Source organism: Moschus berezovskii, chromosome 20 (assembly GCF_049115385.1).
Source record: "Moschus berezovskii isolate FMDL1 chromosome 20, NW_MosBer_1.0, whole genome shotgun sequence".
Lineage (NCBI taxonomy): Eukaryota > Metazoa > Chordata > Mammalia > Artiodactyla > Moschidae > Moschus > Moschus berezovskii.
The window spans coordinates 58165907-58179240 of NC_142479.1; the positions used below are offsets into that span (position 1 = coordinate 58165907).

The 13334-nt window shown below is 39.0% G+C and overlaps 1 protein-coding gene across 5 annotated transcripts in view; it reads right to left on the reverse strand.

Annotated features, from left to right (window-relative positions):
• The window catches only part of KANSL1 (KAT8 regulatory NSL complex subunit 1), a 179811-nt gene that overhangs the window by 122983 nt on the left and 43494 nt on the right, over positions 1 to 13334 (reverse strand). For all 5 annotated transcript variants that reach the window (XM_055408116.2, XM_055408114.2, XM_088829183.1 and 2 more), the window contains one exon: positions 11394 to 12765. In XM_055408116.2, the coding sequence (XP_055264091.1) occupies positions 11394 to 12682 (1289 nt within the window). In that variant the 5' untranslated portion in view covers positions 12683 to 12765. The remainder of the gene's footprint in view (positions 1 to 11393; positions 12766 to 13334) is intronic.

Consider the following 13334-nt stretch of genomic DNA (forward strand, 5'->3'; position numbering starts at 1 on the left):
ACACACACACAAAAACAATAATGAAACACCGACACACAGGTGCACACACTGGTAACAGGTTGCCTCATGACAGAAACAAGTGCGCAGACTACTGTAGCTCCACCGTGAACTCTCTGATGGGACCCAGCCTGGGGACTCCCTAAGGAAACGTAGGCTACACAGAGGGTTGCCTGGACGGTCAACATAACCTCAGAAAATAGGACGGTCCAACTAACAGTGACAAAGGCCTTTCCCGTCCCTGCCTGGGTCTCATTACAAAACAAAAAGGAACATTTTCCAAAAAGGTATAACGGAGATTTTACATGTGAGGAACTTAAGCCAAGAAGATTAAAAGACAAAACTAACAATTCTCATAATAGTCCAAAATTTCTCTCTACTGTACTATTCCCTCTTTAGTACTAATTCCACAAATGCTAATAAAAATACTAACTCCTAGTTCACCCTCCAGGTTGTCTGGTGATAATAAATAAGAAATCAAATGTTAATGATAAACCTTATACTCAGACACGGAAATGACAAATTTTGTGCAAGTGGGCTGAAAACAAATCAGGATATTCTTCAATTGTTACTTTATATCTTTTAAGTTCTTACAGTAGCCAGATTTACCAGAGATTTCTTGAGGAAAATACTTTCATAAACACTAAGTACATGCTTACAATTCATCTATCAGTTGTTAAGCACAGGGAAGACTAAGGGAAAAAGAACATAAAATACCTTCATATCTTAAAAGATTTATTTTTCCAGCAACTGGGGAAAAATAAGAGGATTTTTCCACATTAGTGAAAATATAAATCATCCCTATAAAATACCAAAACTGTTTACTTTACCCTTTGATGGGAAAAAGTTGTGAAACAGGCACTTCCCTAGGTTATTTATTATAGTAGAGGGAAACTATCTAACCTTCCCATCATCCCTAATGAGCAATGCCATGTCCATCAGTGTAATACGCTGTCAGAGAGGCATCTGAAGAGCTGCGTCTCTTCAGGTTGCTCCGTTTCTTCCAATAGAATCATCTCTCTGCTCCGGCCAAATCAGTTCCAGGACAAAAATTCAACAGGAAGGGAGCAGTAAGGAAGAACTTGCTTTTATCACCTTCATGAGCTCAAGCAAATTATTCAACATATCTTTAGTCTTGGGCCTCAACTTAAAATGAGGGTGTCACGTTCATATCATATTATTACTATTTACCAAATGCAAACCACCTAGCAGATAGAAGGTGTGATCAATATGTATTAATACTCTTGTTTCCTTCCTTTTCTTTTTCTAGACACACCACGCGGCCTGTGGGATCTTATTTCCAGCCACTTCCTAAGTGATGCCCCCCCAAACCATCCAACTCCTATTCCACAAAAGAAATGAGTAACAGGATAGTAGGTTAAGAGATATATGTGGTATGCCTTTCCTCAAAATACACGATCAAATTACTTAATATCACTTAAGTTTCTTCAATATAAAGTGCCATATCTTTACCAAACATGATGTTTGGTAATCTCTTTTCATCAATGAAATCCAAAGGACAATTGGTTTTGTTCATGCCCAGGCTGTGGGTAAACAGCCTAGATTAATACAGTCGGCCCTCTTTAACTGTGGGTTTCCCACCTAAGGTTGGTTAAATCTGCAGGTACAGAGGGCTGACGGTACTAGGTCATTTTATACAAGGGACCTGAGCACCCTTGGGGTTTTGGTATCTGTAGATACCAGGTTTTGGCTCCTGGAATCAACCCCCTGGGGACAATGAGGGACAACTGTATCCTGATTTCTTATCAGCTATGTGACATTAAGCAAGTTACTTAAACTTTTCATTTTTCAGTATGAGTCTGTAAAACTAAGATAATATCACTGTGAGGACTAAATACATTAATTCATGTAAAGAACTTCTAACATTACCTACCTCAAAGCAGTCCACAAAGGTAGGTTATTATTTTTTTCCCTATCAGTATGTCTCAAACTACACTGTCTGATTAGGCAAAGTTGGTTTAAAAAGTTTCCCAGCTCAACCAAATCACTTCAGTCAAAATCTTCCGAAGGTCTGCGTTTCAGATTAGTTTAATTCCAACAGCCCTCAACTCCATCTCCTTCAGTTTGTATCTTACCAGGATGCTTCTCTCAAGCATCACAAGAACAAACAGTAAAGAGGGACTGAGGGTGAACAAGAAAACGGTCACACACACAAAAGCTATCATTCAGTTCCCTGGCTCACGCCCTTTATTCTATTAAAACATTAAGGAAATGATTTAAAACGGATTTGAACCCCTCTTCTTGGTTGCCACTCCTCAATGTTCACGTCCCACCCCCTCAACATAATATTCTCCACAAATCCTCTTACCTGAGTAATGAATATAATCTATATGTTTGCTACACTGCTACCAACTAGGTTGCCAGAGTAACGCACAGCATTTACAATTTAACAACAATTTTTCAGCGTACTGTTTGCAGAATATACTTTCCAGATATTTTTATTGCTAGATTGAAACTGATTTCAAAGCAATCTTGTTTACCACTTTGGTACAGAACTTTTATGAATATAAATATAAATACAAATGTAAAATATAAATATATACAAATATAAAATCAAACCGTTGGGGGGACTACGCCGGTGGTCCAGTGGTTAAGACTCTGCGCTTCCAATGCATGGGGTGCAGGTTCAATCCCTGGTCAGGGAACTAGTATCCCACATGTCTCAAGGCATGACCAAAAATATATTTAAAAAAATTATTTCTACAGGGACTTCCCTGAAAGTCCAGTGGTTAAGACTCCACATGCTCTCAGTACAGGAGGCACAGGTTCGATCCCTGGTCAAGGAGTTAAAATCCAGCATGCCAAACAGAGAGGCCAAAAAATAAAATCAAATAGGTTAAAGGTATCACTAAGCCTTAATTAATGAGAAACAAAATTATTAAGATTTACTCTATTTGTTATATACTGAATCCTGTGGTTCAAACAGCATAATTTTTCCAGATACAAAATGGAAAACAGGATAAAGACAATGAACTGGAGTCATAAAAGGAGATGACCTTAGGCATGTATTTCTGCCTAGCTTGGAAAATATGGAAGTCCCTCGGTATGCCAGGACAACTGGTTCCAGACTTCTCTCCCCACCCCTTACCAAAATCTTCAGATGCTCAAGTTTGCAGATATAAAATGGGGTAGTATTTGCATATAACCTATGTACATCGTTCTGTATACTTTAAATCATCTCTAGATTACTTAAAATATCTAACTCAATGTTAATGCTATACAAAAAGTTGCCAGAGAACTGCAATTTAAAATTCTGCTTTTTGTAAGTTTCTGGAATTTTTCCCCACAAATGTCTTCAGTTGGTTGAACCCACCAATGTGGAACCTGCAGATCCAGAGGGCTGACTGTAACTTAATCCATGTTGGTCTTTGCTCAGGGAGAGGATAGAGAAACTAATTAAAGTACTATTCATTTGAAATATAACGTGACTCCAAGCTTTTTCTCTTCTAGTAAAACAATTTTACCTAACTGATGGAATTAACAAGGTGCTCTGCAAATGACACTGAAACCTCTGGGTATGCCCAACAGCCAAAAATGTTTAAATAAAAATTAGTAAAGGTGCACCGCCATTTAGTAAATCCTCCCATCTGCTCCTTCTTCATCCCAACAGTTCCATCCAATCCAGTTACACCTGTCAAAAATCTAGGAATCATTCTCTCTCAACATCCATTCATCACATCCAATCACAAGTCCTAGTCACCCTACCTCCAAAAAATGCAGTGCTCTCATTCTTCCCTCCAAAGGCTGACTCCCCATTGTCTCACCGAGCTTACCACAACAGTCTATTTCCCAAAGTCCACATCCACTCTCCTCTTACAGTGAGGGAATCTTAAAAAAAAAAAAATTCCAATGATAAATAAACTGTCAATGGTGTCACAACAGAATTTTAAACTAGAGATCACCTACAAGCCTACCTGTATGACCAAGCCTCTAGCAAGCTCTCTGGTCTCATTTCTCATTACTCTCCTCACACTTTGCACTGTTTTCAAAGGTGTCAAGCACCCCCCCCTCCATTCTCAAAGCCTTAGTACAGGCTGTTTTCTCTCTGTTACACATCTCCTCTCCTCTTCACCACCAATTCCTTCTCATCATTCAGGTCTCAAGTTACATGCAATTTGACTTCAAGATACTTGCTAGGACATCCCCACCCATCTTAATTAGATGTTCCTAATATGTCACCTTGCTTATTTAACTTATATGCAGAGTACATCATGAGGAACGCTGGGCTGGAAGAAGCACAAGCTGGAATCAAGATTGCCGGGAGAAATATCAATAACCTCAGATATGCAGATGACACCACCCTTATGGCAGAAAGTGAAGAGGAACTCAAAAGCCTCTTGATGAAAGTGAAAGAGGAGAGTGAAAAGGTTGGCTTGAAGCTCAACATTCAGAAAACAAAGATCATGGCATCCGGTCCCATCACTTCATGGGAAATAGATGGAAAAACAGTGGAAACAGTGTCAGACTTTATTTTTTTGGGCTCCAAAATCACTGCAGATGCTGATTGCAGCCATAAAATTAAAAGACGCTTGCTCCTTGGAAGGAAAGTTATGACCAACCTAGACAGTATATTAAAAAGCAGAGACATTACTTTGCCAACCAAGGTCCATCTAGTCAAGGCAATGGTTTTTCCCGTGGTCATGTATGGATGTGAGAATTGGACTGTGAAGAAAGCTGATCGCCGAAGAATCGATGCTTTTGAACTGTGGTGCTGGAGAAGACTCTTGAGAGTCCCTTATACTGCAAGGAGATCCAACCAGTCCATTCTAAAGGAGATCAATCCTGGGTGTTCATTGGAAGGACTGATGCTGAAGCTGAAACTCCAATACTTTGGCCACCTCATGCGACGAGTTGACTCACTGGAAAAGACTCTGATGCTGGGAAGAGTTGGGGGTGGGAGGAGAAGGGGACGGCGGAGAATGAGATGGCTGGATGGCATCACTGACCCTGTGGACATGAGTTTGAGTGTACTCCGGGAGTTGGTGATGGACAGGGAGGCCTGGCGTGCTGTGATTCATGGGGCTGCAAAGAGTCGGACACGACTGAACTGAACTGAACTGAATATGCACCATCTCAGCACTCCACACTTTGCTTACATGGCACTCACAACCAGTATAAATATACCATTAACTATATGATCACTTGCTTAAATATTTAATTAATCGCTCTTTCTAACCAGTTTACCCACGACAACAGGGCAGCGATTGTGTTTCTCTTACTCACCACTATATATCCCTAGGACCTCAGCACAGAGTAAGTGTTCAGTACCTCTAATAAACAAATTAATCAATTCCCAAAGTCTCCAAGGTAAGGCTTCAAGGCCTCTCTGCATAGCTCAGTCCTTCCTTCTGTTTACACAGGACTGCTTGGAAAGCCATTTCCTGATTTTTAACAGTTGCTGGAACTTATAAGGAATACAGAAACCTTCATTTTTAAGACCCTAGTAAAGAACTTGGATCCTCATGAGCTATAAGGGTTATTCTACAAGTTGTGTTCTCAGTCAGTCACCCAAGCTTGAAACTTCTATTATCTATGATGATTCCTCCCTGTTTTACCCATACAGCTTTTGTTATTAATCCCATTAAATCCATTTCTGCACCATCCTCTGGAATCTTCTCTTTTCCTTTTTACACTACAATTATTACACTTAACCTGTACTACTAAATCTCTAAAATGTCTCCACTCTAGCCACCAAAAAGCCTTTAGCCATTCAGCCTCTGTCCTCTCTGATTATGCCATGTCTTCCTCCTGCACTGACCTACCTCATTAGGCCATAACCAAAAGATAACCTTCTATCAAAATCCTAGCCAGCCTTCAAGGCTCATTTCTACTATCCTTTCTTTCCAGTTCCATCAACCAGTTGTGAACTCTTCCTATTTCATTTCTATCACCCAACATTTACTATGTATTAGTACATGCCAGGTACTGTTCTAAGCATTCATCTTTATCTCCCATGTCTCCAATACACATCAAAATTATATACTTTTTGTGCACAGAAATTCAGTTTATTTACCTATGACATCGCTGAGGTCTTACATGTTTGTTCATAATACTTACATATGACCACTTTAAAAGAATATAGCTGATCCTTAAACAACACGGGTTTAAACTGTGCACATTCACTTAGACGCAGATTTTTTTCAACAGTTACTATGATCTATGGTTGGTTGAATCCAGATACAGAGGGAAAGGCTGGGCATCACTAACCCCTCTGTACATCACTCAATTTTACAGAATGAAAACACCAATCCAAGGCAACAGGAAATATCTGGAGCATCTAGATCTGCAGCAAATGAGTAGCCCCCAAATTCCTGCTGCCTAACTTCCTGCCTTCAGAATCACACAAGAAGCACCAAGAATAATTCTCACTACCTATGTAACTTCTCAGAAAAAAAGGGGGAAGGGGGAGAAGATGGAGAACACACACAAGTTCCTATTTCAGCCACTGGATGTCACACATGCTAGAAGAAAAACCTGGGGCATTCAGTCAAAGGTGATTAGATTAGAACAAGGTGTTTGGCAAGTCAAAGTTCACTTTGCTCCAAAGTAACTTCTCTAAGAACATGATAGAATTATTCCCACATATGTATCCCACCCAGTAAGATATACAATAATCATTTTAATGGATTATGGGGTGGCAAGGGCTGGGGGGACATAAGGTAGTAAAAGAATCAAAGCTCTAAGTCAAAGTCAAGAAAGCCATTTTGTTTCAAGGTATCCCAGTAACTCACAGGGAACTTTGCCTCAGATTCCCCAAATGGAAAAAGATGATGACGAGAAAAGCTCCATTGATGTTAAAGATAAAGTTGTCACAATTCAAAGCAGTTTAAGTCTTGGAGATCAATTTTCTCATTTTTATTAGGAAAGTGATAACAAAGCTAGACTACGGTAAAGCAGGGTTAGATGTTAGGCTTCCAGCTAATAGATCTCTCGCTCCCATCACTCTGTGAGAGAAGGAACATGAAAATAAGGACAAATCAAGTTGACTGCCATCTTTGGCAACATCATCTCTGTATACTTAACAAATTCAAGCAGGAGCTACAACACAAAGCATCCCACAGTACTTAAAAAGCAAAACCTACGAACACGCTAGTAACTTATGATACTGTGAAGTCTTCATAAACTCCAAAAGGATGAAATTCCTCAGAAATAAAGCAAAGTCACTGCAATCAAGACAATCCAAAATTCAAATATCTTCTTTCACTAAACTGAACATCTAGTTTACTTTTACTCAACTCTGATCAGAACAGACTTTAGGAAGCTATCACACAAATAAAATAAACAAACAAAAAACACATGAAAATAAAACAAGAACAGTGAGAACAAAATGAGGCCAAGAATGAGGCTTTAAAAAAAAAAAAGTACAACAGTAAGAACCCATAAGCTGTTGATCTAAAAACACATTTAATATCTGGAAAAATTTTTTTTTTCTTTACAGGTACTTACTACAAAAGTTTCTAAGAACAAGGGTAAGAAAATGAAAACTAAATTGAGCAAAATTAAGTATGGGTCCAGGAATCCGTAACAAAATAGCAGTACAAAACTTAGATATGAAAAGGAGAAATATAAAGAAAAACTAAAGTGAAGAAGAGTGTAGGAGCACAAGCACACACTCAACAGTTCTATTATATAACACGAGATAACTAAATGCTTTTATTTCTACTTCCACAATTAAGAACTAAACACTGAGGTATTTACTGAAACACACAGCTTCCTTTCTAGTCTCTCATTCAAGATGATGTTTTTAAAAAGAATGAAATAATGCCATTTGCAGCAATGTGGATAGACCTAGAGATTATTCATATTGAGTGAAGTCAGATGAGAAAGACAAATACCATATACCATTTATATGTGGGATCTTATACATGATTGGAGAAGGCAATGGCAAGCCACTCCAGTACTCTTGCCTGGAAAATCCCATGGACGGAGGAGCCTGGTAGGCTGCAGTCCATGGGGTCGCTAAGAGTCAGACAAGACTGAGCGACTTCACTTTCACTCTTCACTTGCACACATTGGAGAAGGAAATGGCAGCTGCCCATTCCAGTGTTCTTGCCTGGAGAATCCCAGGGACGGGGGAGCCTGGTGGGCTGCCGTCTATAGGGTCACACAGAGTCGGACACGACTGAAGTGACTTAGCAGCAGCATAAACATGATTCCAAAGGGGAAAGAAGGTGGGAGAGGGATAAATTACGAGTCTGTGGTTAGCAGATACAGATACTACATACAAAATAGATTTTACAAAAAAGTCCTACTGTTGTATAGCACAAGGAACTAGATTCAATATCCTATAATCATCTGTAATGGAAAAAAATATGAAAAAAAAAATACATACGTATACTGTATAATATTATGTATAATGGAATATGTACATATGGAATCACTTTGGTGTATACCAGAAATTAACACATTATAAATCAAAGAATTTATACCTCAATAAAAAGAATTTAAGATAATGTTTCAATTGCTGCTCATTCCACAGTGATGTTACTAAACAATAATACAGGTCAAACCCAATGTAGTCTAGAATTTCCAAAGTAGGTACATGTACCAAGACAGGAAAAAAAAAATATATATATATATAAAACATTTTCAGATGATCTTCTAAAAAGCTTAAAACAAAAAGTTGGAAAAATTTTAAACTAAACACAAAATCAGTTAACCAGAGAAAATTAAATCAAGGACAAAGAAAATACTTCTCTTCTGCTGTCTCGTCCACTATATGAGAATTCACTAATTGTTAAAAAAAAAAAAAAGATCAACATGTAATTCTTGACAATATATAAAACCAATCATTCTGCTACTGGACAGCATGTGCCTAGGACTTACAATGAATTACAGATTTTTCCTCTTTTATTAAAAAGTTAGGAAAAAGATGAATTCTTGGTGAAAGCTTGTAATTTTCAGAGAATCATCATCTACTTGTAATTGAAGCAACATCACTTAAAATCAATTAATTTCAAGTCTTCTCTACTAAATATTTTCATTATGGCCACAAGACTAAATCTAGTGACTTTATCTCTGACAGTATTTCAACAAGGGAGTGAAATATAGACAGGCTATTCAAAGAGGTAAAAAGTTGAAATTCACCAGCTGGGTCAAGCCCCTGAAGACTTAACTAACTTCTTATTCCAGGACTCAAGAATTATAAATACAGTTATAAGATTTGGGAGGGACTTTAAATCACAAAGAAAAGGTTTCTCTGCATCCAAAGAACAACTTCTTTTTCTTTTTTATCAAAGAGCTGTCTCCACTTTCACTGACCAGTTGTTGAAAACCTTTAAAATACTCAGGTGGTCAACAAACACCCTGGCTAAATACCAGCCTTGGGAGTCAATCTGGTGACCTTGCTTAAAACCAGAAGTTACAAGTATCTGCACTTTATTGGTGGCTTTAATTTAAATTCATATATATCAAAATTTGCAAAAGCATATTTACTTGACAGTACTTTTAGCACCCGAATCGTCCTTACTTTAATATGATCTGAAGCATGGAAATTCAACTTTTAAAAGCATTATTAAACTGATCCCAAGAAGTTTCCTAAAATAATCCCTTTGCTGTCTTTTTAATTTACATCCTTCCAATCAACAAACCATTGTGAGAAGAATGCCCAAAACTAAGCAAGTGAACTAAGAGGTCTTTTGAAGTCAATAGACTACTACATGATGTAAAAAAAGTTACCTCATAGGCATTCTGTTCACTGGGTTGGAATGTTACCCACAACATTACCAAAACTTAGAAATGTTGCCAAAACAATGTCTCTTGAAAACATTAAGCTTATAGATTCTAGATGTTTTTCTTCAGATACACAAAATAAGTACAGGAAATTTAAAAGGCTTCAACTACACTATCTTACACAAAATCACTCAAACAGACTATTCAACTGTTGACAAGGTTTCTTAAAACTGCAGTTTATGTAGCAAAGTCAGTGGGGATAATGCCACAGATACTGGCAAGCTGACTGAAGCTACTAATCCATTTAAGGAAAGGTAACTATGGACATGAGTTTGAGTGAACTCCGGGAGTTGGTGATGGACAGGGAGGCCTGGCGTGCTGTGATTCATGGGGTCGCAAAGAGTCGGACACAACTGAGCAACTGAACTGAACTATGCTACAGCAATGCTCTGAAATTTATTTGCTTTAGACCTGAATATAGAAGTGGACTCTTGAACACAGTAAGCATACAAGTGATAATGGCACTTGGTCTACAAGGGAAAAAATTCAGCAAGATTATCCAGATTTTTTTCACTCAAAACTGAAACATAAACCCAAATTTCATATTCAGATAGTTATCCATGTTTATAACAAACTGAAAAAAAAAAAAGGAAATCTACTTATGCTTAGAAGCATAGCTGTCTCAACAAAGTCTCCAGTGAAAATCTTAAGTCACCTTTTTATTACAGGCAAGGGACAGTCAACTATTCCAACACAGCCACCTACTTCAGTCTTCTCTAGCAATCCAAACTTTACAACATTCCCACCCAAAGAGATCTACTAGTCAACTCTCCTGCCCTCTTTTCCAACTACTCTTGTTTCCCTCTCTCATGAAGTCTAGATAAATGCAGCTGTATCTTTAAGGAGATACACTGTACTTTCTTATCTTAGAGCTGAACTGCAGGACCAGGAGGTAAAGCATGTATGTCTCTACCAATTCCATGTAAAGCGCCACAAAGAGCTTATGGAGAATTTTCCTCCACACATTTTGAAAATCCAGTAAGAATTTATCCCAAATATGTCAATACATTTAACTTAGTTGAAAGAAAATAAAGCTCAAACCTGATAAAGGTTTCTTTTAGGAAGAGAATCAGGTTGACAGCATATCATGCTTGGAGACAACCTACAAAATACTCTGAAGCACTTCCTGATTATTAGTCCTTATTTTTTTAATAAGGAAATCTCAAATGTCAAAATTGAAAACCAGGCACATTCTCTGCTGAAAGCTCAATTAAAAGCAACCATGAATTCCAGAGAACAAGGTCAAGTAAACTTTTGCCCCACTTACTAGAAACAACAATCTGAAGTCAAGCCTCAGAAACTTACAAAACATCCTACACATGGTTTCAAAAGAAATCTAATTATTCACTGTGAAAGAAGAATGGGTAGTTTTACAGACTGGAAGTCTTCTAGTTTTCTCTTAATAAGATTTCCATGGGAAATTAGCAGCTTTTACCCTACATCAACACAAAACCAAAAATACCTTCCATTTCTTCACTAGCAGGTATATATGTAACCCCCTACCTAAAATTAGGAAAAAGACAAACAGATTCTAGGCACCTATCCTACAAAAAAGTTCTGTCTTCCCATGATGGGAATTCACCAAGTCTTTCTCCCTGGTCCAAACGTTTCTGAAAAATGACATTATGTATGATTCTACTCACAGGGGTACGTGGCGCTGCTCAGGGTCAGCTCTGGTCAGTTCTTCCTCTTCGATATCAGACTCTCCTCCTGAACTACTGTCTGTGATGTCGGAATCAAACGCTCGTTCACTGCATCTCAAGTTGGCTATACCACTGGCTGTAAATCTCTCCAATTCTTCTGAAATCGAATCACTTTTCAGGAAGTTGCTAAGTCCCTCTGAAGCAGCGGTCTCACTGGCAGCTTTTCTCAATGCAGCTTCGGCCTTTCGAGTCAGCATCAACTGGTTCCGGGGCCTCAAGGATTCCAAGTTTGGCAACTTGCTTAAAGTTTTCTCTAAAAATCCACCCAGCTGATGTTGTATGTGCCTCTCCACCTGCTTGGCTTGCACAACCTGTAAGCGCTTCTGTAACCTGCGGGCCCGGCTCTCAATGTCAGCCTGCCGCCGCAGTAAAGCTGTTATCCTGGTGTCAGAATCTAAAGCACTGATAAGGATGGAAGACAGGGGAGACTTTTTACCCTCTAACTTGACACCCCCCATGTTAGAACTGGAGTCTGTGTCAGGTGATAACCTACTGCTTCCTTGAAGTGCCGGCTGTTCCGTGGAATTTACAGAAGATTTGTTTGCAGTGCTATTATTGCTAAATACAGTTGTATGTTCTACATCAAGGCTTCTATGTGGAAGAGTGCAATTGGTCATACCCCCTTTCAAGTCCCCAGATTCAGATGCCACCATTTCACCCCCCTGAAGAGAAGATGAAGTGAGAGCCCGTTTTCCCCCATTAAGGGGACTGGCATTGTCATGATCAGAATGTGTTGAACTTTTAGTCAATTTCTTCGCCAACCCATTTACAGGTGCTTGTGGCAGAGCTGTCTGACCACTTGTATTCATGGTTCTAAGATTTTCTAAGGAAAACTCCAAAACTGGCTGTCTTCCCAACAGCTCAGCTCGGAGTTCATAGGACTGAGATAAGAGAGGGTGCGATTTGAGTACTGTCTGCTTGCTGAAGACACCTTGCAACTTCAGTGATTCCTTTGAGGGAACAGATGTTACATCGGAGCAGAGATAAGATGCCACCAGTGGTTGCAGCTTTCCCAAGTCTTCCTTGGTAGGATTATTTCGGAAGTCTAGACTGGGATCCTCTGCAGCAATGGCTTTTCTTTTGGTTCCGTTGGCAGCAATAAGGATGTTGGCGTTGCCGTTATTCTCGGCACTGCCAGGGGACAAGGTGGAGGACGGGGGAGCCAGTTTGAACCGGATATGGTGTGTTTCAGCTGCTGCGTCAGTGAGAGCGGGCGCCATCGCAGCCATTCAGCACAGAGAGACAGGAAGTCCAGCCTCTCCCGGTGCCGAGGCCAGCTCCACAGCCCCTTACCGCCTCCCCAGAGAACAGACTAGAAAAGAAAGAAGAAAAGGAAGTTAGAAATACAAACACACTAGAAAACAACACACATGTTTTTAATACAAACATTATGGAGGCTGTTAACTAAACTCTGTCTTCAGAAAGAGAACACTCAAACCAAAAAGGGAGGGTGCTGGGGTGGGGCTACAACTCTTCTACAAAAGAAAGAATCCCATCCTTCCTTTTAGTCACTTGTTACCATAAATTGAAAGTAGTCACAGACTGTTAAAGTCAAATCATCTCCATTTAAAAGAAAAATAGCTTTAAAACTTCTTGAAATTAGTGAATTTAAAGCAAATGTATCAAACTAAACACCAGAAATCAAACAGAAAAGAATTGGTAAGAACTCCTCACTCCCTACCCAAAGTCTGTATGCCAAATGTCTGTACATTTCTGGCCAAAGGATCCAATGTTTGTCAACTTCTCTGTAAGACAGATCACATCAAAAGTTTTACTGTATCACACCTGTATTGCCAGTTTATTTCATCAACTTTCTTTTCTTTCCACTGTCCTCACTATGGCCCACCTCTCAAATTAATTGCCCAATCAATGTGTCTCTTT